Source organism: Megalops cyprinoides, chromosome 10, assembly GCF_013368585.1.
Source record: "Megalops cyprinoides isolate fMegCyp1 chromosome 10, fMegCyp1.pri, whole genome shotgun sequence".
NCBI classification, from domain to species: domain Eukaryota; kingdom Metazoa; phylum Chordata; class Actinopteri; order Elopiformes; family Megalopidae; genus Megalops; species Megalops cyprinoides.
In genome coordinates, this window is record NC_050592.1 from 21686982 (window position 1) to 21713573 (window position 26592).

General features: G+C 39.2%; 1 protein-coding gene across 1 annotated transcript in view; it reads right to left on the reverse strand.

Annotated features, from left to right (window-relative positions):
* Positions 1–5045: 5045 nt before the first annotated feature.
* Positions 5046–26592, reverse strand: part of adcy2a (adenylate cyclase 2a) — an 83725-nt gene continuing 62178 nt past the window's right edge. The window contains exons 6-25 of the mRNA XM_036538936.1: positions 26383–26494; positions 25293–25420; positions 22728–22886; positions 22089–22221; positions 21316–21492; positions 20801–20844; positions 20572–20652; positions 20299–20368; positions 19951–20048; positions 18731–18815; positions 15062–15199; positions 13366–13485; positions 12647–12831; positions 11197–11281; positions 9098–9256; positions 8494–8640; positions 7579–7686; positions 6638–6752; positions 5657–5781; positions 5046–5393 (exon numbers count right to left, since the gene is read on the reverse strand). Coding sequence (XP_036394829.1) covers positions 5241–5393; positions 5657–5781; positions 6638–6752; positions 7579–7686; positions 8494–8640; positions 9098–9256; positions 11197–11281; positions 12647–12831; positions 13366–13485; positions 15062–15199; positions 18731–18815; positions 19951–20048; positions 20299–20368; positions 20572–20652; positions 20801–20844; positions 21316–21492; positions 22089–22221; positions 22728–22886; positions 25293–25420; positions 26383–26494 — 2422 coding nt within the window. The 3' untranslated portion in view covers positions 5046–5240. The remainder of the gene's footprint in view (positions 5394–5656; positions 5782–6637; positions 6753–7578; positions 7687–8493; positions 8641–9097; positions 9257–11196; positions 11282–12646; positions 12832–13365; positions 13486–15061; positions 15200–18730; positions 18816–19950; positions 20049–20298; positions 20369–20571; positions 20653–20800; positions 20845–21315; positions 21493–22088; positions 22222–22727; positions 22887–25292; positions 25421–26382; positions 26495–26592) is intronic.

Here is a 26592-nt window from a genome sequence, read left to right on the forward strand (position 1 = left end):
CAGCCCAATGGACAAATTATATTTTTTCATGTTTTGTTTCAAATATTTTATGTCAAACTCCTCTCCAATGAACAAATACCCTCAAAAGTTTCACTGAAGACCATCATATTCTCAAGATGTTGAAAGTTTTCATGTCTTCGGTTTTTTAATGAAAATTGAAATTTGGATGTGTTTTTTATTCAGCTCAAAAAGTGCTGTTGAACAGGTGACGAAGCTGTTGCTGATATTTTGAAATACGTGATTTGTTGTATTCTCTGTGACAGTATGATGTGTGTGGTAATGTGTGTGCGTGTTGGTGCTGCCACTGCATCTGTTCCCAACCTGAAACAAAATCCAATGATTTTTTATTCTTTTTGATTCTGACTCAGAGATGGGGCTGATGGTGGCTGAGATTGTTGCAAACAAACAGCCCACCAAGAAGAAAATGGAAGGATTTATCCACATGCATGTTGCTGTCTGCACACGCAATTTTAATATAAATTGTCTAAACATTGATTCATGAGCCATATCAAAATGCTCATTATTCTGAATTATCTGAGCTGAAATTCTTCCTACTACGTTCATTCTGCAGTCTTCACTGATATCAGCAGGGACACTTTGTGTGACAGCAGCCATGTCACAATATTTGTGATGTCAGCTGCTTCACACACCCCTTTTCGCAGACTTAATTGCCTTAGCAAGCTATTTAAATGTGTCTTTATTAGCGGCAACTAAACCCCTAAGCAACAGAGATTGATTGAAGATTCCATATCTTAAATTCAGTGTTACATCAAATTAATCATCCCTCTAGTTATCTGTGCATTCAATGTGTATAAAAAATATATGTATATGTATTTAGTTACTTCCTTACACCTTCAAACTGAGGAGGTTGGCACATCTGTAGCTAGCTGCTGTACATGCGTGAACTAAGATGACTGAAATGCAAACAGTCTTCAACTCCAGTACCTCCGGATTAGAGATTGCATTGTTGGACAGCAAAAAATGTATCCTCATGTAGCCATCTACTGGTTAAATCATATCAATTATTTCAACTTCTCTATTTACAGATCACTTTTTTCTACTCTTGCCTATAACATCCAAAGTTTTGCTCTATTGTAAATGTTTTGTGTTTCTGTTTACATACTCAGTCTCATGACTCCCCTCAAATCTGTTTGCAGTCCCCTGTTTGAGAACTCCTGAATTAGGCAATTGGCTGCTTCACCCATTAGCTCCATGTATATACCGTAATAGGGTGAAGTGATTCTCACTTTTAATGAATGCTGTTGGAACATATCATACTGTACTGAAGTGCAATTCTTTTAAAAATTGGTATCCTGTATTTCTAGACCATTGGGTCAGGTTATTGTGAAGCAATGAAATAAAGTATACTTGGAAGCTGGAAGTGTTTATCAATTGAAACTGCATTCATAAATGTGTTGATGTAGAGACAGTCATGAACTGCCTGGTAGACTTCAATATTGATGATAATGTTTACTAATAATTTGCTATTCAAAAGACGTCTCACTAAGTGCTGTTTAAGATGTAAATTACAGAGATTTATTTTGTAACATGAAACAGGAATAGATTCCCTTTGAGAATACAAACTACCTACTGTTGGGCACTGCTCTCTGTGGATATGCCATCTCTTTCTCTATTAGTGGTTCCTGTGTGCTGCTTATTACTTTCAGCAACAACTACAACAAGTGACTGTGCCCCAAGTGAATGCTTACAGAAAGCACACTGAAGCATAAGTATAAACTGAAACATTCTAGTGTTTCATCACTAGATTGAGGAAACCAGATTTTATCATAGTGGGGTGTTGAAAGATAAATAGTTACCACTGCAACCTGTAATTGAACAATCCACCTTTGAATAAAGTAGTGACCATGATTATGGTCAAAACCTATGAATAGTGAATTTCCATCGTGTATGAAATTGTTAGTCATTTAAAGTCAAATCAGGTTTACTTTAACATTTACTTTGATCTTTGCTGAGTGACTGACATGGAGGTGGGAAACTTAGCTCAGGTCACCATTAACCTTTTATATCAGGTCTAAGAGTATTTGTAAACTGCAGGATTTATGTCAAAGATTTTAGGATTTTATAATTGTCTTATACATAATGTTGAGAATAGAAACATACTGTACACACTTTGGGTGAGAGTAGTTATGTACTCTGGTTATCACAGGAAGTTATCTTCAGACAGATTGTTCTGCATTGTATATTACAGAAATGTAAAAATGTAAAATGAATGAGTGTAATGAATGATTTGTTAATATCTTTGTGCTGAATAAGTCCAAACCAGCCTGCCTAAGGGACATGTTGTGCTAGATGGCGTACCATGGTCTAAAACTCAACTTGGCCAAAAATGAGGTGTTCAACATACCTACAATCTAAGACCTCACCACTGTAAGACCTCTTCCTCTTCCTAGATGCCACAGGAGTGCTCCCTCAGGACACCTCCACTGCAAGAAGCTCAGGGGCAACCCTAGACGACCAGCTCTCTTTCTGTTCCTATGTAATGGCAGTGAGTTAGGTGTGCATATTTCTATACGGTATCCGAAAAATCCTCCCCTTCCTCACAACTTACGCTACACAGCTTCTAGTCCAAGCTGTGGTACTCTCACAACTGGAATACTGCAATTCCCTTCTCATTAGTCTCCCTGTCTGTGCCACTATGCTCATGTTACACCCTGCTCATATTAATTCACTGGCTGCCTGTTATAGCTCATAGCAAGTTTAAAACCTTTGTGCTGGCTTACAGAGCCGTAAATGGACCAGCTCCACCGTACCTCCAAGTAATCTTCAAACTATACACCTTGGCCAGATCTCTCCGTTCTGCAACTTCAAGGCAATTGACATGGTCATGCCTCTCATTCATGATACCTGTCTGTACTGGCTCCCCAGCGGTGGAAGAAACTTTCCACTGTGATCAGGACAGCAGAATTTCTGAACATCTTCCACTACAGAGTGAAAACACCTTTTCTGCCTGCATCTTATTTCCCCTCCCACCTCCACAACCTCATATTCCAATCTATAATCTGAAGTTATAAAATGTATGTTTTTTTATGGTTTTATGGTTTTGGTTATGGTGCAGATGGATTCTTATTAGGGCCTATTATGGATGTTATTGTTTGAACTTTGCATTTTAGTTTTGGCAAGCACAGTTAACATGCACTAATGCTTTTATAATGTCACATATATACTTGCTGGTCTGAGAATGTTTTTAGCCATGTCTTGTACTATTGCTCATATTAATCAAGTAGATGACCTTATGTTTTCACACATTATAAGTCACTCTGGATAAGAATGTCTGCTAAATGACTGTAAGGTAATGTGAACTGAAAAAGGTATTATCCACTATGGAATACTGTATCTAGATTGTAACATACCATGAGAAACCCCAGCCATATTGAGTACTTTTCCACATATAAAAGAGGTATACCTTCACAACATTTATATTATTCAGAAGACAAGCATTACATGTCATCTGTGCAGAAAAGCTAGCTAAGCCCTTGACAATGAAATGAAAGAGCAATTAAATTTTCATTGTCAAGCAAGGACACCAAATGAACAAATGAACCAAGGACAGAACCAAGTGGCACAGACTGGAGTGATGCATTGAGAATCTTGAAGGTTGAGTTCTTGAAGATCACCACAAGGACATGACCAAAAAAAGTAGAGGTCTGAGCCAGGAAAATTTATTTCAAGAGAAAGTCTTCTTTTGAATGTTTTGTTTTTCAGTTTTTCTAGTTGCTTGGAGAACATGTTATGATGCAGTTTGTGAAGTTTTGAAGACACAACTAAATCCATTGATAGGTTTACTCTAGAACATAGGAAAATGAGGAGTTATGACAGAATGAATTACCTGTTCATGTCATCACATTTTGTAATGCTCTTATGCTGTAGTTTACAGCAGTAGTAGTAGTTCAGAACAAAGATGATGTTAAGAGAGCACAGAGGATGCTAGAAAACAGCATCAACAGCTTTAAGCATGTCACTAATTTTTTTTTACCATGTTTTGCAGTAAAATCGTATTATTGCACAAGAGGAATACTTGGCAGGTGAGCAGCAATCAAATGAGCTAGTACCTTAGCAAGAAAAAAATACATTAGATAAATGGATATATAGTTTTTAAGATGTCAGAACTACAGTGTAATCTCAGATTTTTCGATATGAAGAATTAGTTGATAAGGAGCAGGAAGGCTTTGTGATGGTGGTAGGGGTACAATCCACATGACAGGCTATGTGTGTCATTTTAGCTGCAATCTCACTGAAGTAAACTCACTACCTCTCTTAACAACACTAACAGTTCAAGGCTCTGCCCAGCTCATGGCTAAAACTGAAATAATTACTCCAGTTTTTATCTCAATAACACAGGCACAATACAAAGTTCCACCCATTTCCTTTCTTAATAACACAGATAGTGGCTTCTGGTTGACCTATGTACAGCCGTAAAGGCCATGAGATATTATCCTGAAGCCTTTGCATGACCAGTGGGCTCAGACTTCCTGTACAGACATTTTCTTTGTTGAACTGAGGCTTTTAGAAAGCTGTGTAAATTCTAGGGCAGAGCCATATAACAAACGTCCTCAAGAGGTTTATACTAATCATGGGCAGGTACTCCTGGGCTGGACAGCGAATACATGAAGTCTGTGTAAGGTCACCGTACTACCCAGTGCCCGGGGCCATACATAAATTACTATACAAATACAGAGAGATTGGATATCCCTGTGGAATTGTTTAGTTTTTATTTTACACAGCTATGGTGTAATTGTTGTATAGAACACTGCACCCGAGTGTTCTGAGGATGGAGATTTATGACATCTTGAAATTAAATCCAAGCAGAAATTGCTATTTTTTTATCGAATGCACTTAAACTTCTGATTTCAGTGTTGCACATCATCCACCATATGGCAGAACTTGACATCTAGGTAAAACAAAGTCAAGAGAGCTGAAATACATACAAACTTTTAATGAATATTTTTTTTACAAAAACAATGGTGTTAAAACATCAAAACACTTGTTTTTTTATTTTTTGTTTTTTACAAAATATCTCCTACTGCACTTACATACTGTACTCAGAGCACAACCCTGCTTATGAGATACTTTAGAAATGGTACCACTTGTACATCCAAGATTTCGTGCATCTAAAGACAAGGCGGAACTATGTACAGATATGTGTGGCATTGGGTCTTCAGCCCCAGGGCTAGGGGTGTTGCTGCTGGCCAGCTGCAGTCTAGTTTGATTGCGCCAAATTTCTATGGCATTACATTTCCCTGGGAGAGAGACCTGGTCATCTCTGTGTGGACAAAATAGGTCTTGAGTTCTCCTTTACCCTTCACATTGATAATTCCTCTGCAAGAGCACACGTATCCCAGCGTGAGTAAGACCCGACTAGTCTCCTCTGTGACCTTCAGAAAGAGAGAGAGAATGAGAGAAAGGAAGAGGGCAGACAGAGCAAGGAGTGTTAACTCTGTCCATTAGCAAGTGCCGTGTCTTAATCTCGATAGTTTAGATTGATGTAATAAGATCAGGTGACCGTTCGCTTGGAAATTCATGCCAACGACAAAGATGTGTGTTCCTTTGAAATGAAAGCCGAGAAGACTGGAGGTGCTCGCACACTTCTGGTTGCTGCAGATATATTCTAAAGTGCTAAGGATGATGAACTTGTTACCTGTATTTTGCCTAGCACCCCAGTGCTGTCCATCCTGCTAGCCACATTCACTGTGTTTCCCCAGATGTCATACTGGGGTTTCTGGGCGCCGATCACCCCAGCAATCACAGGCCCATGATTAATACCTGAGAGGGAAGGGGATATAGCATTCCTTATTCCTCACGATCCTCAGAGTTACTGTTTTGACAGTAAAGTTTTATTAGTTTGTGCAAAGGAAAATGAGTAGCAATTTATACAATTACAGTCACCAAGGTAGGAGCATTTATAGAGGGAAGAGATCATTTGTTAAATCAGCATCATCAGTAACATATTTGATGAAGACATGCACTTTTTGCAGCTGGCATCTTATTATGAAGTCAACTTGTTTTAAGAAGCTTTAGGATTAATTCCAGGTCTGTTTCCCTCAATGTACTTGTAAATTGAAAACCATTTTCTCTTGCCAATTTCATGCTCTCCTTGTAGACTTTCCTTTTGGAATCAAGGGCAGTTGAGCTGATTCAGTTCCATCCTGAAATTAGCACCAGCTCTCAGTGTATAAAGTGCATTGTAAAACTATATGAATATTAAAGTGTCTCTGCACATTGTACCGTACACTGCAATGTGTTTTAACATCTTCCAGATGAAAATTCAGATTCATACATTTGCCTGATTTTGTCAATATTTTTATTATGGCTCTTCCTGTCCTTGAGGACTGAATTGTCTGTTGGTTATCATTCTATGAAATATTTTCACTTTCTAATTACATCATTATTTTGACAGGAAGTCACATCACCTGCTGCTCCAGGTGTAAATCATTTTCTAACTGAAAATGAACTCAAACCTGCAGGTCTACAGCTCAGCAAAGTAGGGCTGCCCGTCGCTGGTCTACGGCAATTCAATTTTATTGTGAGACTCAGTGCCTCTCAGCATCTCAGATACTGGTTTGAAGCTATGCCAAACTAGTTCTGTAAACTGTACTGCCTCCTGCCTAAATACACTCACCAACTCTGAGTTTGAAGTCATTGAAGGAATGTTTATTGATGACATCAAGCTTTCCCACCAGCGCAAAGGCAAATTCCACCATGGTGCCAATGTGCATGTATTGTCTGTCATGTTCCTGCTAAAAAATTAAAATAAATAAATAAGTTAATAGTCATTTTTCAAATGGAAGTAAAGATTGCATAACAAGATAGGCTTTATGTAGTATGTGACTTCATGTTTGTAGAATTTAAGGAAGATTCAATTACAAACTACATGTCAATTCAACTTTAAACATGCAAAACAAGTGATAGGAAATTAACATTATGTTCAATTTCAAATAATTTCAAGTGGAGTGATGGTCAGTTGTTGACTTGAAATAATATTTGCCATAGTGACAACCCCTTCTGAATGTATCAGTATGCAGCTATTTGGGGTTTTAGTAATAGAATAGTCATTTTTGTAAGAATAATCATATTAAAGGGCAGCAACATCTGGGAATCAAATAAAATAAAAGATTCCATGAGAAATAATAAACTCTATAAAGCACAGTATTTCTCAGCCCCATTACCATTTCCTCTGCATTATTAATGACTTAAATAAAGGCTGTTACTTTTAAACACTTAATGGACAAGAATTGCATAACATCAAAACTGTTGCCGATAGCTATTGCCAGTTGAAAGCATATCATTATTGCTGCTGACTGCGTATTTATTAAATTATTTCAGTTTTAGGGATTTTAGGAACAATTAACATAGAATTCACACTGACCAAGCTGACCACAAATTTGATACTAATGAATATTTAAACACTGAATGTGTTTAACAGACAATTGCTTAAATAGAAATCTCCATGAGTTCTCCATGAGTTTGTCTGGGTGCTCCTTTGAAAGCAGAAATGATTTGTAGACCATGCTTTATGGGAAACATGGATTTAACAGACTCCATGGTGATGGACATTGTTACCTGCATGTATTCTGGCCCAGGTGTTGCGTTCAGCCCTGTGGCTGCCATGTACGTGCTGCCAATGGTCTTGATCTTTTCCACCCCGCTGAACTTGGGCTTGGACAGCAGCTGCCAGACAGCCAAATGTTGGGAGAGGGACACACAATGCTGGTAACCATAGTTACTCACCTCCCCTGTAACCATAGTTACATGCTGCACCTTACCTCTCCTCTGATCATCCGGTAAAGAGATGGGCTCTTTATTACAAATGCTCATACTAATATATTAATCTGTGTCCTTTACAGTATCAAGCAGGGTTTGTGGGATAGCACTGAAATTTTGGGAAATTAATATATATATATATATATAATATATATATATATATATATATATATATATATATATATATATATATATATATATATATATATATATATATCTTTCCAAAATGAACCTTTTTACAAAATGGATTTGGTTATAATTCAAATGACAGAGATATTGAAGATTAGATTATTTAATATGAAGATTAAAACAGCAACAATAGATATATTTCTGCGATTTCTGCGCGTTTTGTGGTTTTAATGAATTGTAGATTTAATATGAACAATTTTGCTCCATCTACCTGAAATGATTTATGGGAAGTTCCTATTTTTAAACTACTTGCAAAACTCACTGAAGCTTTGAAATAGCAAATTAAAATGAAAATGTGTCCCAGTACCAGTGTATACTCCAGTTGAAATTTGCCACTAAATGTAAAGTATATAAATGTGGCCTTTGGTTTTATAAATGATGGTCAGTAGTAGTCTGTAGAAGTTACAGTTTCAGTTATGTGGTTAGAATGTACAATCATAAGCAATCCTGACATATCAGAGTAGATCTGCCTGACTTTACATGAAGATTAACAAAACAAGAATAATAAAAAAAACAATAAAATACCTCATCAAAATCCGCAATTATCTCATTGAGCAACCTGAGGCACTCCAAGCCCTCCTTGTTGACATCTGACTCAGTGTAGAACTCCTTAAAGTCCGGAATGGAGGCGAACATGACACACACCAGGTCGTACGACTGGTGATAAAGATCCTGCCAATGAAATAGAAAGGCACAGTTAGACAGTTCAGTCAGTTAAAGACAAGTTAGTATAGATCCAGTCAATAAAACTGATGATATGAAAAAAACAAATAGAATTATTGGGATTTGTTTTTAAAGTTTCATCAGGCACAAATCAAACAAAGAAATATCCGTTTTCTGTCCCTCTAGGACAATGAAAACAGAACATATTCGCCTATCTGTTTCCATGGTGATTTCTTGATTTTCTTTTTTTCCACATAACACTTAAGCACAGGTGCGGATATGACAGCAGGTGGGAACATTTACGGTCAGGCTATAATGAATGCAGGTGGGAATGGGGAAGCTGCCCCTTTTTAAATCAAGCAGAAATCGAGCTCAGATTTTGTTGGCACTGCCCCCGTGCCTGGTTTGTTAACGAAAGGAGTATGTGAATTTTCTCTCATCCCCAGTGTCCCGCCAGCACCCTGACCTCGTTCTTCCAGTTGCGTGCCAGGAAATGCTCAGCCACATGCGCGGGCAGCACGTTCTCCAGCAGCACGCGGTTCAGGTTCTCCATGGTCTCAATCTCCTCGCACTCCTTCTTAAACTTGTTCTTCCACAGGAAGTCTAACCTACAGTAATATTCATTCTGTTACAAGAGGACACAGAGGGAAAGAAACTGTAGACATCTGATCGCACTGCTCTGTGAAAATGACAACACAGAAAGAACCAGAGCTACAAGTGGAGAGCTTGGCCAGAGTGGTTCCTGTTATTAAAAAAACATGGCTGCTTTGTCCCACGAATGTACATCATGTACATATGGTAGCATAATCCTACAATAGGAGGGATTACACTGTTATTAGGAAATAAATGCAAGGTTGCAACCTAAAAGAAACCATTGGCCAAAATCTCTTTTATGACTCTGGAAACATCAGAAACACCCCCCCCCCCTTTCCCCGCCCAACCCCCAACCCTACCTCCCACCTCCACCCCCCAACTGCACCATCACCATCACCACCATCACCTTGGTTTCCCCTTGTAGAGCCGAAAGACTCTAGAACCTGAAACTGATGAATGAAGCTGGGCAGTGATGGTTAGTGTGCCATGGGATTTCTATGAATAAATGTGAATAGCAACAGTGCCAACACTCTTGTAAGGAGTGGAATGTCTGTTCATTAATATCTCTCTCAGACATTCTCTCTCTTCAATCCTCTCTCAGATGGCCCTTTTGCCTACAGACCCTTTTTGAGTACAGACAATTGATCAGACCCACCCAATGCTGCAGCACTGCAATTATTATTAATAGCATTATTAAGGCTGTATAATTGTCTCCTTTCTGTTGGTTTTAATAAAAAATGAATACATTGAAGAATGACATTAACTCTGTTCTGAATTCTAATATTCAAAGCCAAAGTCACTCTGGCAAATTGTTAGTGTTTTTTACACTAAAATCTATTGTCAGAGTGGCCTCCAATTTTTCCACAACCCAATAAATTTGGTACAGGATAACATTTGCTCCAGTAATCTGTGTTCTGAAAACAGAAACCTCACACCTGCTTGAATCAAACTAAATGCAGCTAAGAAAAGGTTGTCTTTGCTTAATTGTCATGTTGTGTTCTTTTAAATTTGGAGATGGTAATGTAATTGGTTTTGCTGAAATGGACAGTGTCATTTTAGAAAAATATAGACAAGCAAATTCTTGAAAGGGGTGTATGAATGCTTGGGTAGATTATCTATCTATCTATCTATCTATCTATCTATCTATCTATCTATCTATCCTCAGTGTATCCTGGCTCTGTCACCAAAATAACTGTGGACACATTTTCACCTCCTCTTTATAGAAACTGGGGGATGGGAGAGCTGAATGGTAGCTATGTTTTCCTGCCTCCCCCGAACCTCAGAAAGCGGCAGACTTAGAAGCAGTGTGGAGAGAGACAGAGTCCCTCTGGCTCAGAGGTCTCGCTCCCCACAGACCTGTTTCTAAAGAAAGATTAATGATCCCACATTTCCACATACTGAGGAAACTGCATATTAATGATCCCGCATTTCTCTACACTACGGAAACTGAATATTTAGAGAGAGGCACTGAGGCAGTATTTTGCTCTATATTTGTGGGAACATTTTAATGGTGAAGCAAAACAGTGTGGTAGACTGCCGTGGCAATATCATAGATCAAGAGCCCCTTAAGAAAAACTACAAAAAAACAGATTAAGGCAAACATATAAATGTATGCAATGAGAAGCCACGCCATTTTGCTAACTGGTACCTACAGCTGTGTATTCAGGTTTTCTTCTAACAACCTGTTATCACCACTGGAGAGGTTAGTGGGATGCTGAGTATTCAAATGTTCTCTTCACAATCAACAACTAATACCGCAACAACTAACACAGCTACTCATATTTTCCAGAGGACAGTACTCAGGTTTGAATCCCATAACAAAAACTCATTGCCCTACATAATGCAATCCAGGTTTACACTTTGATCAGAAATTGAATGCAATGTTCAGCCCTGACCTACTGCTGTAACAGTGAATCATGTATTTATGGTGCAGTATGATTCAAAATCCATTGAGTCACAGCAGCAGCTCACCTGTCTGGCTAGAACAAGCAGAGTGATGAAGAAGATGAAGAGAGAGACAGAGCCCATAGTTTTCAGGTCCTTCAGTACTCCTGGCCTGAAGGAGGGGGGAGAGAGAGAGCGAGAGAGAGAGAGAGGGAGAGAGAGAGAGAGATTTTTGACTTTTAAAGTCTCTTTATTTAACAGCTGCCATGTCATAAAGAGCATTAATAAAAACACAAATTATGAAAAGAAAACAACACAAACTAAAATCTCATTCAACCCCATTTAAAATAATTTACTCAGGCACGCACAAGTTTCAGAGAAGGAGCAAGAATTTAAATTTTGTAAATCATTTATGCAGCAGGAGATACATGGGGACAGAGAGAGGGAAAAGAGAGTGAGGGAGTGAGAATAGTTCTCTGGATGATCGTCATGGGGCAGGTCCCCCTCCATTGAGCTGCAGAGCATGTGGCCTGCAGCTGTCAGTCACTTCTGAGTGTCACCTTCTCTTCATGTCAACAGTCCGCCACATTTATATACCGTCAACCCAGACAGCTCTCACAGTCCCTCAGGTTTCATCGAAACACTGCCCTCACCTTCCACAGATGTGTTTGTGTGTGTGTGTGTGTGTGTGTGTGTGTGTGTTTCGCGTGTGCGGGGAGAAGAGTTTGTGCCTGAGGATACTGTCATTAAGCTGACACTTTGGAAAATGGATGCTGCTCATCTTTATTTCCTCAACTGCCTGGACACAGTAAAACATATTCCCCAGGGTGTTTTATCTATCTTTTCATTTGTTTGATTTGATGAATTTGGCTGGTCAGCCCTGACCGAGGTGGATATCTGATTACTGTGTCAGAAATGTAATGAGAGCACAATGCATTGCATGTGTGCGTGTGTGTGGCTCTGGGACCTTTTTGGGGGGTAGAAGGGATTGGATTGGGATTGGATTGCAGCCTAGCAACTCAATGACATCCAATCACCCTCTAAGCCCCGACTGAGGTAAACTGTAAATATGGCCCATCTGTAGCAGCCAGTACTGCAGGACCATGTCTACTGTCTATGCAAAGGCACGGTACCAAAGGGACCAGAGGTGCAAATGCAGAGTGGTCATGATTTTCAGTCCCAAAACAGTTTTGAATGCAAACTCTGGTAAAAAAAAAACTCAGCACAGACAGAAAAGGGTTACGTTTGTCATACATTTTGCTTTCATTTTATCTGTGAAGTGCATGCAACTGCATCTGCCACATTTCGTACGTATTCCTATGTGTCTATATCTCTCAATATTAGGAGCTGAATTTGGTTGTAATAGCCTGTTTTGTGGAAAAAAGCATTCTCTTATCTCTATAATGAAAGCAGATGGTTGCAGTTTGTCATGCTTGGCCTCACACAAATGCCTAAATTAATTTATTTATTCTGTAGACACACAAATTATCTGTAGCAAATGAAAGAAGAGATCTGATGTCATCAGAGAGTGGCCCACCTTTCCAGAACCTCAGTCTTGTAGAGGAACTTGCTGTACTCGTCTAGAAGTGCGGCGTGTGTCTGGAGAATGATGACATTGTAACCCACCACAGCTGCCAGCATGATCACCATCTTCAACTCATAGTTAATCCGCAGGAAGACTGAGCAGGACACCAAGCCCAGGATGCAGCTGTAGATGAAATACTAACACGGCATACACAGCTCCTTAAGCCATGAGAAAGTGCATGCAATGTAAAGCAATTATTAGAATTACACAAATCATCAAAAGCAAATGTGCTGGGTAAGAGGCACCTGTCAGTTCTTTAAACACAGATCCCTCAATTGAATAGAACTCTCTGATCAATACGATGCAGGCGCAGAGAATCAGGGAGAAATTAGCCCATGACAAAGGAAATAATAGCTATGCATCCATCACAATCTCCCACTGTTCGGATCGATTCAAATATAAAACCCTCACTTGACATTTCTGCAGCACTGAAGTGATGAGACGGGTTTCAGAGAGCGGTCAGTTGTAGCTATTATCTGAAGCTGAGGGGAGCTACTGGCTTTTACACATGAAATCCCCAGCAGGGAATTGAACCAGCAACATTTTGGTTACGAGCCCTGCTCCTTACCTCTATGCTACACTGTCACCCCAGCCATACACCCTTCTGTACTTCATGCGAAATGTTGCATGATGCAGAGTGCCAACACAAAAAGCAAGTGAGTTTAACTTACAGGAAGGTAGAAATTGTTCTTCTCCACCGGTTGAGTGAGTTGACCGTTGCCAAAATAGTAAGTTTCATTGGATGCATTATTAACATGGATGGAGGAGGTTATGTTGTCCTCTATGAAGAACTGAAATGAAGGAAGAGAAAAGAATGTGCTGAAAAATATAAAAGGATATTTATAAAATAACAAAACACTCATACTCTGCCACTGGCTGTTAGACAATAGCTACAAATAATGACATACAATAGATAATGTTGAAGTATGTAAAATGCTGACTGCCTGAGATGTAATACAAACACACTTAATGCCTGAAGGACTTTCTCGTGTTGTAGCATATTGCGCTATACTATAAAATTTGATCATGCACTATGATTTGATATAGACACAGACTTTGCCCTGAATAACCTATTGAGTCCAGCACATGTACTTTAGCACAGCGACACCAAACTGAATCTTTCTCCAATGACCTCTTGTTCACTTCAATAGGCCTGATCGACAGCGTGAGGAGAAAACAAGATCACTGCTTGGAAATCAATGCGTGTTAAGACCTAAACCTGGGACTTGGTTCCCCCCAGGCTGATGCTGAAGTGTGTGTGTGTGTGTGTGTGTGTGTGTGTGTGTGTGTGTGAGACAGGTGGGCCTTTTGATCAGAGGATCTGCCGTTGTATTTTAGGGTGCCAGTCATGATTCACAGATGACCTTTAAATCATCTAGACGGCTGTTCCCATTATTTCTGTGAACCATATCAGCTGACCCACATGCCATACAAACCATTGAATCTGGGTATCTGGGTGGCATGATGGCAAAAAATAGGACAACTTCCTTGTGTGCAGCCGAAATTATGATCATCTGTCAGTTTTTTATGATATCAAATCATGGTTTCAAATGATTAACTGATCAATCTTTATCAGCAATGAAGACATCAGATCGGTAATAACTAGCATATTCTTTGTTTCCTTCCATTCATGAAGATTTATTCCAAAGTAAAACAAACATTCACATCTGTGTGTGTGTGTGTGTGTATGTGAGAGTGTGTGCATGCATGTGTGTGTGTGTGTGTGTGTATGTGTATGTATTGGGAGAAGTGGTGGGGGGGAGATGTTGGTGGGCTTTTGTCATTAATCTTCAGATCTGAATCAATTCTCTTTAGTCCTCCAATCTTTATTCACAGCAATGTTGCATTGCAGATTTGCAAGAAGCTATCAAAGTTTTTTTTTTTTGATAAGCAAAGCAAAACAACTGATATTACCAAGAATAATTGACCATGTTGGTGTGTTGTGTTAACATGAATATGTAACAGAATTAATTTGCAGTGCACTCTTATTACAAGTCTGGGCTGACCCTTTGGCTTCCTTAATAAATCAGGGAGCTGAGAGTCAGCAAGTCTGTAAATTCATCTTGCTTATGAGGTCTGCTTTGTGGCACTTCTGAATTTATTTCTTTGTTTTTTCCATACAATCACACAACATACAATTAGGTTTGACTTGCTATTCCCTGTCACTGCTATTTTGCATCATTTGTGTTTGAGCCAGGGAAGCTCATTGTAACACATGTATTGATCAGTGTTATATTTGTGTAAATGGATAAAGACGTGACTTGCTTTCAAATTTAGAGTAAGTGCTCTATATCAAATGACTGTGCTTGAGGAACTATGAGGAACTAGCCAAAATGTGAGGCAGGGATCCCAAAAAAACATATTTACCATATTGAACACTGCCATTATTAATATCAGGGCCGTGGTTGTCATGGTGAGGGTGATCCGCGGCCAGGGCTTGTTGGCGATGATTCCAGACGATCTCAGGATCCACAGCCACGATGAGGACGCCAGTTTGTTGCATTGCTGGGGAGAAGGGGAGAGTTTGTTTAGCCCACTGCACTACTGCACTGCACTGCACTGAGGAGGCGACAGACTGATCTTCAGAGAGCGGCGCCCTCGTTCATGGGCATCCATGCAGGCACAACCAGATGGATGAAAACACCCGCAGCGCTCCGCGGTGAAACCAGCCATTCAGTGTCAGTGTGGCTGTGTAAGGGCCACAGCCTCTGCATGCTATCTTGCAAAATCAGAATCCAGAAATGATGCTACACTGTTGTTCTCATCTGAGCGCATGTTGGACCAGAATTTCCCCTCTATTTTTCCACAGATATGGCATGGTGCTGGGGGAATAAATATCAGTTGATGTGTATATCCATGCAAAATCCAACATTCAAAAAAAAAAACAAAAAACCAAAACATCTTTTAATTCATGTGAACAGTAAAGGTGCTGAAATCTGTAAAACTATAATTCTGCATACGTCAGAAGCTGAACCAAATCTAATCTAAACTAACAACAGTATCTGGCACTGACCTATCACTACAAACGACTAGATGGCAACTCTGGCTCTGGTCAAATGTAGACAAATAAAGATATTGTGCTACTGTACATGTTTGATTATGCAGCCACGGTCAATATCATGTAGCTATTATACAATCTTGTTTCTGTATCTCTAAATATAGCTGACCTTAAATGTAAAGGACATAACTTTAGATACTGCTATCTATTTGAAGGTGCAGCCAACTGAAAAGTAACATGAGGTCGCCTTACTATAGTTATCACAGTAATTAAAATTAATTGTTGTTTTTATTATGTTACCATGCAAACAATTGAATAGGATTTACATGGCCTGTGCCCTCCATGCAAGTTCTATTACATTTCACCATGGAAACCTCTATTCACTCAGTAAAACTCGAGAATGTTCTGTCATTTTACAGAATGTCTTCTCTTATCTCTTGCAAATGACCAATCACAGCTGATCCTGAACAGAGAAGAAACTGAAACAATTATAATAAAAGTGATTTCTGCTTTGACATGTTAAATCACCAATGAACAGAACTTATTTTATGATTCACAAAGCGATATCATGTATACTTTATTTCACTCTGCCATGCTTTTTCAGATCACATATGGAAATTGCAACAATCTTCCCCAAAATGTGAAAGCAGGTTACTTGTTTTCAGTGATGACAGAAATTTATCAGACAGAAAATATTAAAACAACATATGACCATTCAAAGTCCAACAAATTTCAAAATGAGAGTGACTCATTTTCCAAAGAAATATGAGCACAAAGAATTGCAAAAGCATCAATGGTGACAAAAACAGAGGGGAAAAAATACATGTAATAATTCTCAACAGAGTTTCCATGTCTCCATGTTGGATGCTGAAAGATTTGATTTCAGAGAAAAAGCATTTTACTAGTCACACTGTGCTTAAATAGCTTTGCTATAGCCTATAAAATAACACAGACCAGACAGATCTTTTGAGATCTGAGTTTATGCTTCTCTATTTCCAGCATTCTCCATTATATTGCACAGCAGGGACCAGTAACATTCAAATAGCAGAAGTCAAATCCATTCACATGGAACACATTTAAATGTTTGGGGGAGCAATTTCATTTTGAAGGAATATCCAATGCGAATGAATGGAAGGAGTGTATGTTAGGCAGTTTTTATGTCCAGCTGGCTTTTCTGGGATTTGGCAGCTATTTTTTCCAGTGTATTGTTGAGGCATAGGGTCAAGGGAAGGCTCAGGATCATGGCTGTGGGTTTGGGTTTATGGTTACAATGGGTTTTGGTGTTTGAATGGTGTTTGTTGTAAATCCCTTAATTAAAGACAGCTTGTTAGCGCTGTTTGGGAAGTGTTGGTTTTGTTTGTTTAAAAAAGAGGAGCATTCTGAGTCATCTTTATGTTAAAACATTTCAATTTTTTTCCCATTTTGCGGAATGTGATTCAACCCTGTCTTCCAGAATGATGGAAGAAAAACATGAATCTTTCAAGGGTCCTCTGCACTGGTCCCTTTGCTTTTTTACTTTGTTTTGTTTTCCAGAGATCAACCTGAATGCCTTCACAAGAAAATGGATGCTGTTGTCTGTCCGTGGGACATTGGAGAGTCCTGCTTTTAAACTCACAGCCTCGCTGCTCAGAACCAGCACTGTGCACTGGAAAACATTCTCGCATGATGCATTCGCCTGAGGCCTGGCCCATTTGCAATCATCTGAATGGTAGACTTGGGAATAGTACACTTGTAAAATGTGTAAAAGCAACAGACAGTGAAATCATGTTTACTCCAAACATTTAAAGAATTAATCACCTCATTCATGGATACAAGCCTTCAGTCTGCAAAGGCCATATGTGCCTATTTATCTATATCAGCTCTTAATTACTGACCCAAAAAAGATAAACAATTTGAGATTTCATTCAAATTTATTGAATACAACTGAAGAAATCTATACAACTACAATGATGGAATATGCATGAATATGTGAGAGATTGTAAAAAATGTGCCTGGTGTGTGGCTCAGTTCTAACTATTAAAATTTCCAAAGATTATAATGTCCTAAGGTTCTGACAGATGAGTGTGTGGGTTGGTTCTGACTGTTCAGGGTATGGGTCAGTTCTGGTAGACAAGTGTGTGGTAAAGTTCTGACAGATGACTATGTGGGTTAGTTCAGATGGATGAGTGGTTTGCTCGAAACAAGACAATATTTGTGTCTTGAGAGACTGACTGAACTGAGAAAAACAAGCTGGGACTTTGCATAGATATGAAGAATACAGGGACTTCAAAGTGGGAATAAAGGGTGTGTAAAGCAAGCATAAAGGGTCTCTAAAGTTGTAATAAAGGGTCTATAAAGTAGGGACAAATGTTCTGTGAAGTTGGAATAAGGATCTGTAAAGTATTGTAAAGGTGATTTTAAGGTCTCTAAAATAAGGACAAAGGGAAAAGGATAATAATAAAAAAGAAAAGACTGTACGGCTGCTTTACATCCTACTGTGAACCAGCAATGAACCAGAAGCAACCAGGACAGACATTGATTGTTTTAAAAATGTACGTTTGTCTCACAATAAAGGGTGATGTGACTGGGCTGTGTCATTCTAAAGGCCTTTTGTGCTTGTTCAGACTGAGATAACCAGTTTCAGCTGGAGTTTCTAAGCTGCAGGACTGTTGCAATTGCTGAATGCCAGTAAAGAATTCCATAAAGATGTGAAATAAACCTCAACTATGCTAAAGGGACTGCACTCTGTGAGAAAGACGGGAAAAACTTGCTTCTCTGAGACAAAATGAAACAAAAGCATGTTTAAGCTCAAAGTTAAAATTCATGACAAGGTTGCGATTCTCCAAAACTGATCTTTCTAACAAAAGATTAATTGCAGTTCTCAATATGGGAAATGTTCGTTTGGCCAGGCACAGTATTTGTCTCCTCATTCCCAGTGGTGTCAAACTTTATGACATCTGCAAAGATCTCAGTGCTATCAAAGAAATCTTTCAGACAGTCTGCTCTCCGTGGAGGTCTTGCCTCATGTCTCATGAGCTCTGTCAGATGTTGTGACTCACCAGGAGGTGCCCAGCAAAGCAGATCAGCAGGATCAGGAACAGCAGGAGGAAGGACACTCCAAAGGATATTCCCAGAACCACGGTCCTACAGAATATATAACACACACATGCAGTTTGCTAAGATTAGAAAGAATGTAACTTTTATATCAAAGGTATTAATTCACAAACCCACATTAGAACACAAAATAAATCTGTGGTTTGTATGGTTTGATCAAAGACAGAGACACATTTGGTAATTTTCATGAAATCTTTTCTATTCTTAAATTCTATTCCCAAATTGACTGGCTGTGAATTAATGATTTTAAAATGCTGATGGGTTTTCCAGTCATTTATGGCTCCAACAAAGGAAGCCACAGCAATAGCAGCTGGGTAGATTATATAAGCTTTGAGTAAATGAAGATTGTGTTCTGTCTCTTTTGAACTACAGATATGTACTTTTTTCTTAGTTTAAAAAATGGCTTCTGTTTGTACTGTTCACTGTCAGATACATTTCACCAAACAGACCACATGCTATATTGCAGGTAAAACAAAAATGATTTAGGATTAGTATTTAACAGTAATTGACCCATCTCAAAAAAAATTCTGAACTCCCTCTCTGGAAAATGTGGAATAGAAAATTGGTTTGGCTGTGGTATCTTACAATCACTGGATATCTCTCTGGAGCAGAGAGATAACCAGCTATGTGTTGACTTAAGGTGCACCCCAATTTTCCACAATTCTCGTCAATTTCCCATTCCACTAAATAACAGATGATAACTTCAAAAATATGGTGTGCACATGCAAAGTTCTAGTATTATATGACAAAAGACATGAAATTATGAAGAATTGAATTTCTACATACTTTACAATATTGTAGACGATGCAGGAGGAAAAGAACGTGCTTTCAAATAGCTTTTTTCACAGTGCCTACCTCAGCCGTATACTCTTTTGTTTCTATGAATGAACATCCAGGTTGTAAACACAAGATCAAATGGCACTGATACAAGTACATTAACTACTCAGCCAGGTAGCTATATAAAAAATGGATATCGTAACTCCATATTTTATTTTTTAACACTGTGGGAGACCTTTTTTTTTCTTCAAACAAACAATATTAGAGAGGTTTTGACAAATCCAATACAACAAAGTACACAACCTTCTGACAGTGAAAGAATATGTCACAGTGTACACTGACAAACACAGTGTGCTGGTTGTGTGTTTGGTAAAGGAAGAACACTTACTTTGGCAGGACTAGAATCTGCACTATGAAGATACAGAAGAATATGAGGCAGGCACAGGTGATGTAATACTTGAAAGCAGGCAAGGTTGTCGCTCTGTACTACGGGAAAGAGGAAACTAGGTCAAAGGTGTGTTTTCTCTTACATCCTTTAAAAGTTCTGCTTTAAATTACATTGAACACTATGTGATATCCTAATTATATGCTTCACACTTGGTTTTTTATATAAATATTCATTCTTCCAATGTTGGACCAGAAGCATCAGAATTTTAAGTAAGAAATGAAATTATATGCTTTACCATGTCAGCGGCAATTATTTTGTTAATCCACCATTATTTGCACCATTGCTTACCTCCTTCTCCAGGGACTTATTGTGAAAAAACAGTGAAATCCTCTGAATATCTTCAGATTTTAGCCACTGCCTGAAACAGAAAAAACTCTTTGAAACATATTGTAATAACTGTTGAACAATTATTATCACTGCATATGCATAAGCACTGCAGTAGAGGCCAAAAACATATATTTGCAATCAACACATATGACAAATGACAGTCATGATCTGAAGTAGTGAGGTCTGCAATGAAAAGGTCATGAACTAAAATAATCATGTTCAAGAGCAACCTACTTTTGGGAATTAATGCCATCAATGGTGCGAATCATCCTTTCATTTAGCTCCTCTTCAAATTTCTTCTTCTGGGATTTTGTTCTGAAAAAAAGAGGTTTGAGTGACAGGTTTTCTCAGGGGAGTCATTGTTTTGGGTGACTGTGAGATTCATAGTGTGTCTGAGGGATTAGGGTGTGTTTTGCAACTTGTTCAGCATGCAGAGTTAGATTCACTCCATAGCGCAACGTACCTTTCAGAGCGTCTCTGAAAATGATACTGTCCCATTGGAACATCCTGAGGGGAAGGAAGAAATGGTAATTTCACTAAGTGCATTATGCCAATTTAAAAACTCTTAACAACTGGACACATTCGGTTTCCACAGATCAGATATATGAATTCACAATAAATATGGTTCAGAAGTAATTATATGTTATTACAATTCAATGTATTTTTTTGGATACTGGTACAGGATGAGTCTGTGACTATAGCAAACAGATTTTATGACTGGGTGAAAACAGGAGTGATGAATGAGGAGAAGTGTAATGACAGGTGCGAGAAGATTAAGAATGATGTTATACTGCTGGAAAATTTAGACAGAAAATGCAAAATGGTCCAGATCTGGTTATTTATTTTCTGGCTTTAGGAAGTTGGATGTGTATTCGCTATGTTTGAATGAGCTTTGATGGCACAGAGGTTAATGTTTGTTAATGTTCTGTCCCAGTGGTTCAGAGTATCTCAGGGTATAGGTGGCAGAGAGACACTCACAGCAGTGTTGATCTTGCCGTTCTCATTGGTCATGCTGTCCCGGTGGTGCAGATTGGCAAAGGGTTTGGCCGCCCCCCAGGACTCAAGGTAACGGGTCATCCTCACTGACGCCCTCATCTTGGCCCCGTCCAGCGTGTGCCGGGGCCGGTAGTGATGCTGTGGGCTGCGTCTGTCTGCCTGCGCATACAAAGTAGATTGAATACCTATGAGACCCAGTTCAGAGCTGACACGTTTAACTCTTCAATCATACTCATCAGAGCTGTGATGCATTTCATCTTTCGCTCCCACTCATCACAGTGTAACCCATCTCACACTCGCTCATACCTAGAGCCGTAAAACACAGACGAACCTCTCACATACAAGGAGGGAACATGCCTCACATCTCCTCATTTTACAGTATACTATGGAACTCACTGTTATATTACACTGTGTGGAAATCAAATGGCTACATAGGCAAGTAGCATAAAGTTTTAGTCATGACCCTCCACCCTCTCCATCCTCAGGTAGATCAACGATGTTGAGGGATGCAGAACTTGGTCTATTGGTAGATGAGATAAGGACAATTTATTATATTGCATGTAGCACTATATGCTCCTTTCACTATTACTGATTCGTCTATCAGCTGGTCAGATCACTTCTCCTATGTGTGACTGTGACATCCTCTAGTTAAATAGTGAATACACTCACAGGCAGCCCCTCAGAGCCTTTATAAGGGACAGGATGTGATTGCCGCCTGTTCTCCTTTTATATTCCATATCAGGTTCATCCCATACCTTTGGGTTGACAACGAGATAGGTGATGACCCCGTGCTCCTTCAGATAGGGGTCCCTCTCCTGGCCATCCCCGTCCTCCACCTTGTAGGCCCCGTTCAGGTGCTCCAGTGTAACAGAGGTGATGTGGACACGCCTGCCAGGAGCACAGACCTGTCATCTCTTTCACAGTATCACACAAGCACCCGCATTTTTCTTCTGTCTCTGCTTTACTAGGACTTGTTGTGCAAATAAAATACATGGAACAGTCCATACATGTTTACAAATACCACACACAGCACTGTTTAAACGAACAGTGAACACTATGGATGAAAAATGCACCGTACCGAAATACATCTTACAAAATACAATATACGTATACATCTTACAGAAATGAAAAAAGTTGCAATATGACGTCAGTGTATTATTGTGGTGATGAAATACAAGGAACACACAAGACACATTTTTTTAATTCATGGGAATCTGCTGCTTTATGAATATTCTCATGAATTCCATCAGGTCCTCTCTCTCAGACTCATGCTTTGGTAGACTGTAACAATATCACTCATGTTTCACAGTCCTGTAACATGAATGTATTAATAACAGGTTATGAATATGATTTTCTCTTTATAAAGGCATGTATTGAGCAACACCTTTGCTTACCCAGGAACACCTCCAGCCTCCATGTGGTTAGCTAATGTGACATCATGTGACCAAACATCATATTGCCATTTCTGAAGGCCAATGACACCACAGAGGACATTTCCTGAATGCACTCCAACCCGCATGTTAATGTCAACTCCAGTGGCATCTCTCACCTTCCTGCAATGAAAAAAATCTGTTACATTTACTGTATTTGAAAATATATTGAATGTAATATTTTAGATTAACAAGGAGAAGCTTGTTGAAAGGGTAAATATGTAGATCTATGTAGAGAAGACGTGAAATATTTTCTCTCAAAAACAACTGGGCTTTTTGAATAATGTTTCATTTCTGAGAATAACTTCTTGAAGATTCACATTAATTTTCCTGGCTCTCACTAGGATAACCCTGTATCAGGTAGATCCATTATTTATTAAAAGCTGAGACGCAAACGAGAAGAGATATTGTACGAGTTTGTGGGATTCCTGTAAATCTCTGCAAAGCATTTAGTGAATCAGTGAGATGTGCAGCCAGCTGGGATCAGCTCTAAATGAACAGACACATAAACACATGGTGCATACCAATCACTTGTTCAGACCATTCGCAACAACGCTGATCCTCAAAAGTCAGGTTTAGACACAGAAACAAGGATTTTCTGAAGAGATGGCTGAAGGAATCCCCAGGGCAGATTGTATTTCATAAAATGTGCACCCACATCAGACTCTAAAATGACGTGGACACTGGCAAAATTAGAAACAAGTGTTGAAGAACACTCTTCCAAACAGTTTGAATCTTTGCAGAAGAATATCCAGAGCACAGTGGAATTTTTGGTTTATGCCAAAAGCTTATTATTTTAAATATATTTTACTGTACAAATGAACATGTCACAAAACAGTGGTAACACTGAGCTGAATAATTTCAGTGCATTTGAACTGGAAGAGAACAGAAATTTATGGCTGGATTTTAAGGCTCAAATGAATCTGAATCACTGCGATATTCATCTGGTTTATCTGATATGACATTTATCAGGTAGCATTTGTCAAAAGTTAGAAAAACAAAACATTTTATACCAATCAAGCCTTTTATGCAATAAAGCTGGATTTATAAGTAACCACTCCTTGCTCCAATGTAGTTAGCCCATTGTCTTCAACTGTAACATGTAACATTTAAACAGTTAAATTGTGTGAAAGATTAATGGAATTCATGCTTGAAGAACATATGTAGTCTTTTTTGCATGTCACTTCCTGTAGACTGATTTAACTTTGCCTCTGCACTGTTCCTCAATTTCCAAACAGTGCTTGTGCCTCACAGCTTGGAGACTGTGATCTCCATGAAAGGGGCCAAGCCAATGCAATCATGGTTCAGAAATTGTGATCTCTATGACAACGGCCAAGCCTGCCTTATAACTGCTAGAAGACTGATCCATCGAGCCTTCTCTATAAAGGCTGAGAGATTTTGATCTCTGTGGGAGAGTCTCCACTCTGTAATAGCTAGGAGACTGTGATTTCTAGCAGAGGGGGCATCCTATGTGACTGCCTCTTGTCTCCAGTTTTTCTGGTTCTGAGGCACAGCTTTAGATCTGTTTCCAAGAGCTAGTTCTGAAACTTGGTAACAGGCCTGCTTCTAAGCACCCTATGCATGAACCCAATGTGATCCCACAAAGGCACATCACTGTTTTGGGGAGTGATCTGGCTTTTTGTGCCAGGCAGCATGTTGGCCTTAATGCTTCAAGCTGTATGGTCTTTACTTTGTAAACTACAACGTGCACTTTATACTGAGAATGGTCACACCTGAGGCAGCCCACAGAGAAACAGGGCGAACACAGCACCCTCTTGCTGGTGTGTTCTGGTCTAATTTCAAACTGGTTTGGAAGGAGTAAAAAAATACACCATTGTACTACAGCAAAACTCACGACACATTAGCTAAAAATAGATGTTCATGTGAACCTGTACGTTTTGTTCTCCAAGGGAAATGCTTATAAAGGTTCCCAAAAATAGTAGTCTTGATTTAGTTCCACATTCACCTATCCTTTGACTGTGCTACACAATACGTACAATACATGCATAATATTACGATGTATTTGCTTTGCAAATGCTCTTACAGAAAAGCATAATTTTAAGGATGAAATTCAGGTTAGGTATATTGCTCAAAGGTACAACAGCTCTGTGCCACCTGGGATATGGACATGCATCCATCTGATGAGAAGAATTTAATGTGTTTTCCACAACAGCACACTGCCTGTACTCTTGAAATTACTCTAACTACACTATGCACGAATGTGAACCTACAGTTAAAACATGACATTATTGTCATTTAGCAGATGCTCTTATCCAGAGTGACTTACATAGGTTACAGCCTTTACATGTTATCCATTTATACAGCTGGATATTTAGTGAGACAATTATGGGTTAAGTACCTTGCCCAAGAGTACTGCCCATGACGGCAGTGCTCTGGGGCAGAAGGGAACCGGCAACCTTTTGGTTACGAGCTCTGCTCCTTACCACTATGCTACACTACCTCCACTATATAATTAGCAAACAACATACCCCCTGAGGAGAAAAAGTCAGAGCATTCTCACATACTCACTTTATAGCCTCACACATGTCCAGGCCCATTTTCACACAGTTTTTGGCGTGGTTCGGCAGTGACTCCGGCAGGCCTGACACACAGTAATAACAGTCGCCAAGAATTTTGATCCTCATACATTCATTCTCCTAAAAAGAACACCAATGTGAGTGGCGTCTTCTGTTCATTAGGGAGAAACATGGAGACGTCTCACAATGCAGGGAATGAGGAAAAAAACTCTTGACACCATACCTTCACCATTTTCAATCAGAGGGGAAAACTATACACATTATCATTGTTTTGCACTTTAGTTCAATTCAATACAATTTTCCCCACTAACATTTAGGTATGATCAATGCAGAGATATTATAGCTCATTACTATTTCATACTGGTTTTTATCCTTGTACAGCACTGAATGCAGTGTCTTTTGCCTGACAGTGGAGGATGCTTAATACTCTTGGATTTACCGTACTTTATTCCAAGATTAAGATATTCTCATCTACTGAAGAACCCCAGCAAGTAGGTAGAGCACAGCAAGGTGAAGCAGAGTGGGAGAGCTGAGGAAGTGAATAGGTGGAAGTAGGAGCTGAAAAGGGGATTAATAGAAGAGTTTAGGGAGGAGCAGATGAGAGGAAATGGGGGGGGGGGGGGGGGGTATTGCAGAGGGTGATGAAGAGTAGCCCAATTTACTGCAGGGAGCAGGGTGGAGCCAGTATGGTACATATGTGATCAAGTGACATATACCATTCAGCTGTTAACACAACTTTTAATGCTATTAAACTTAGCAAAATGGAAAGAAGCTAAAAAGTATTACATGTTTTTTTTTATTCATGTCATTTCACTGTCCCTGCACTGCAGAGGAAAGAACTGTTTGCACAACACCTGAAGGAATAGAGCCCATTTTGAATAGCTGTGTGACATACAATTGTATTAGGAAAAACAAAATTCCCACCCTTGTTTGCTATCACACAAATCACAAACATTACTCAATTCTTCCATTCAATTCCCCGAGAGAGCACATACCTGCCCCTGTCGTACAATAGCTTCAGAATGTCATCACTGGAGTGCATTCTGTAGGGATGACAAGCTGGAAGCGAAAGGGGTGTTTACCTTAGCGATCTGATCAAATTTGCCAAAGAGTTCATTGAGCATATGGACCAGCTCTCCGGGAGAACAGTCACTGGCAAGACGTGTGAATCCCACAATATCTGCATACAAAATACTGTGAAAACAAGATTCATTGTGGGGACATCAGTGTGTGTGTGTGTGTGTGTACAAACACCCATTAGGCAGAAAAAAGGTTATAGTATTCATAATTAA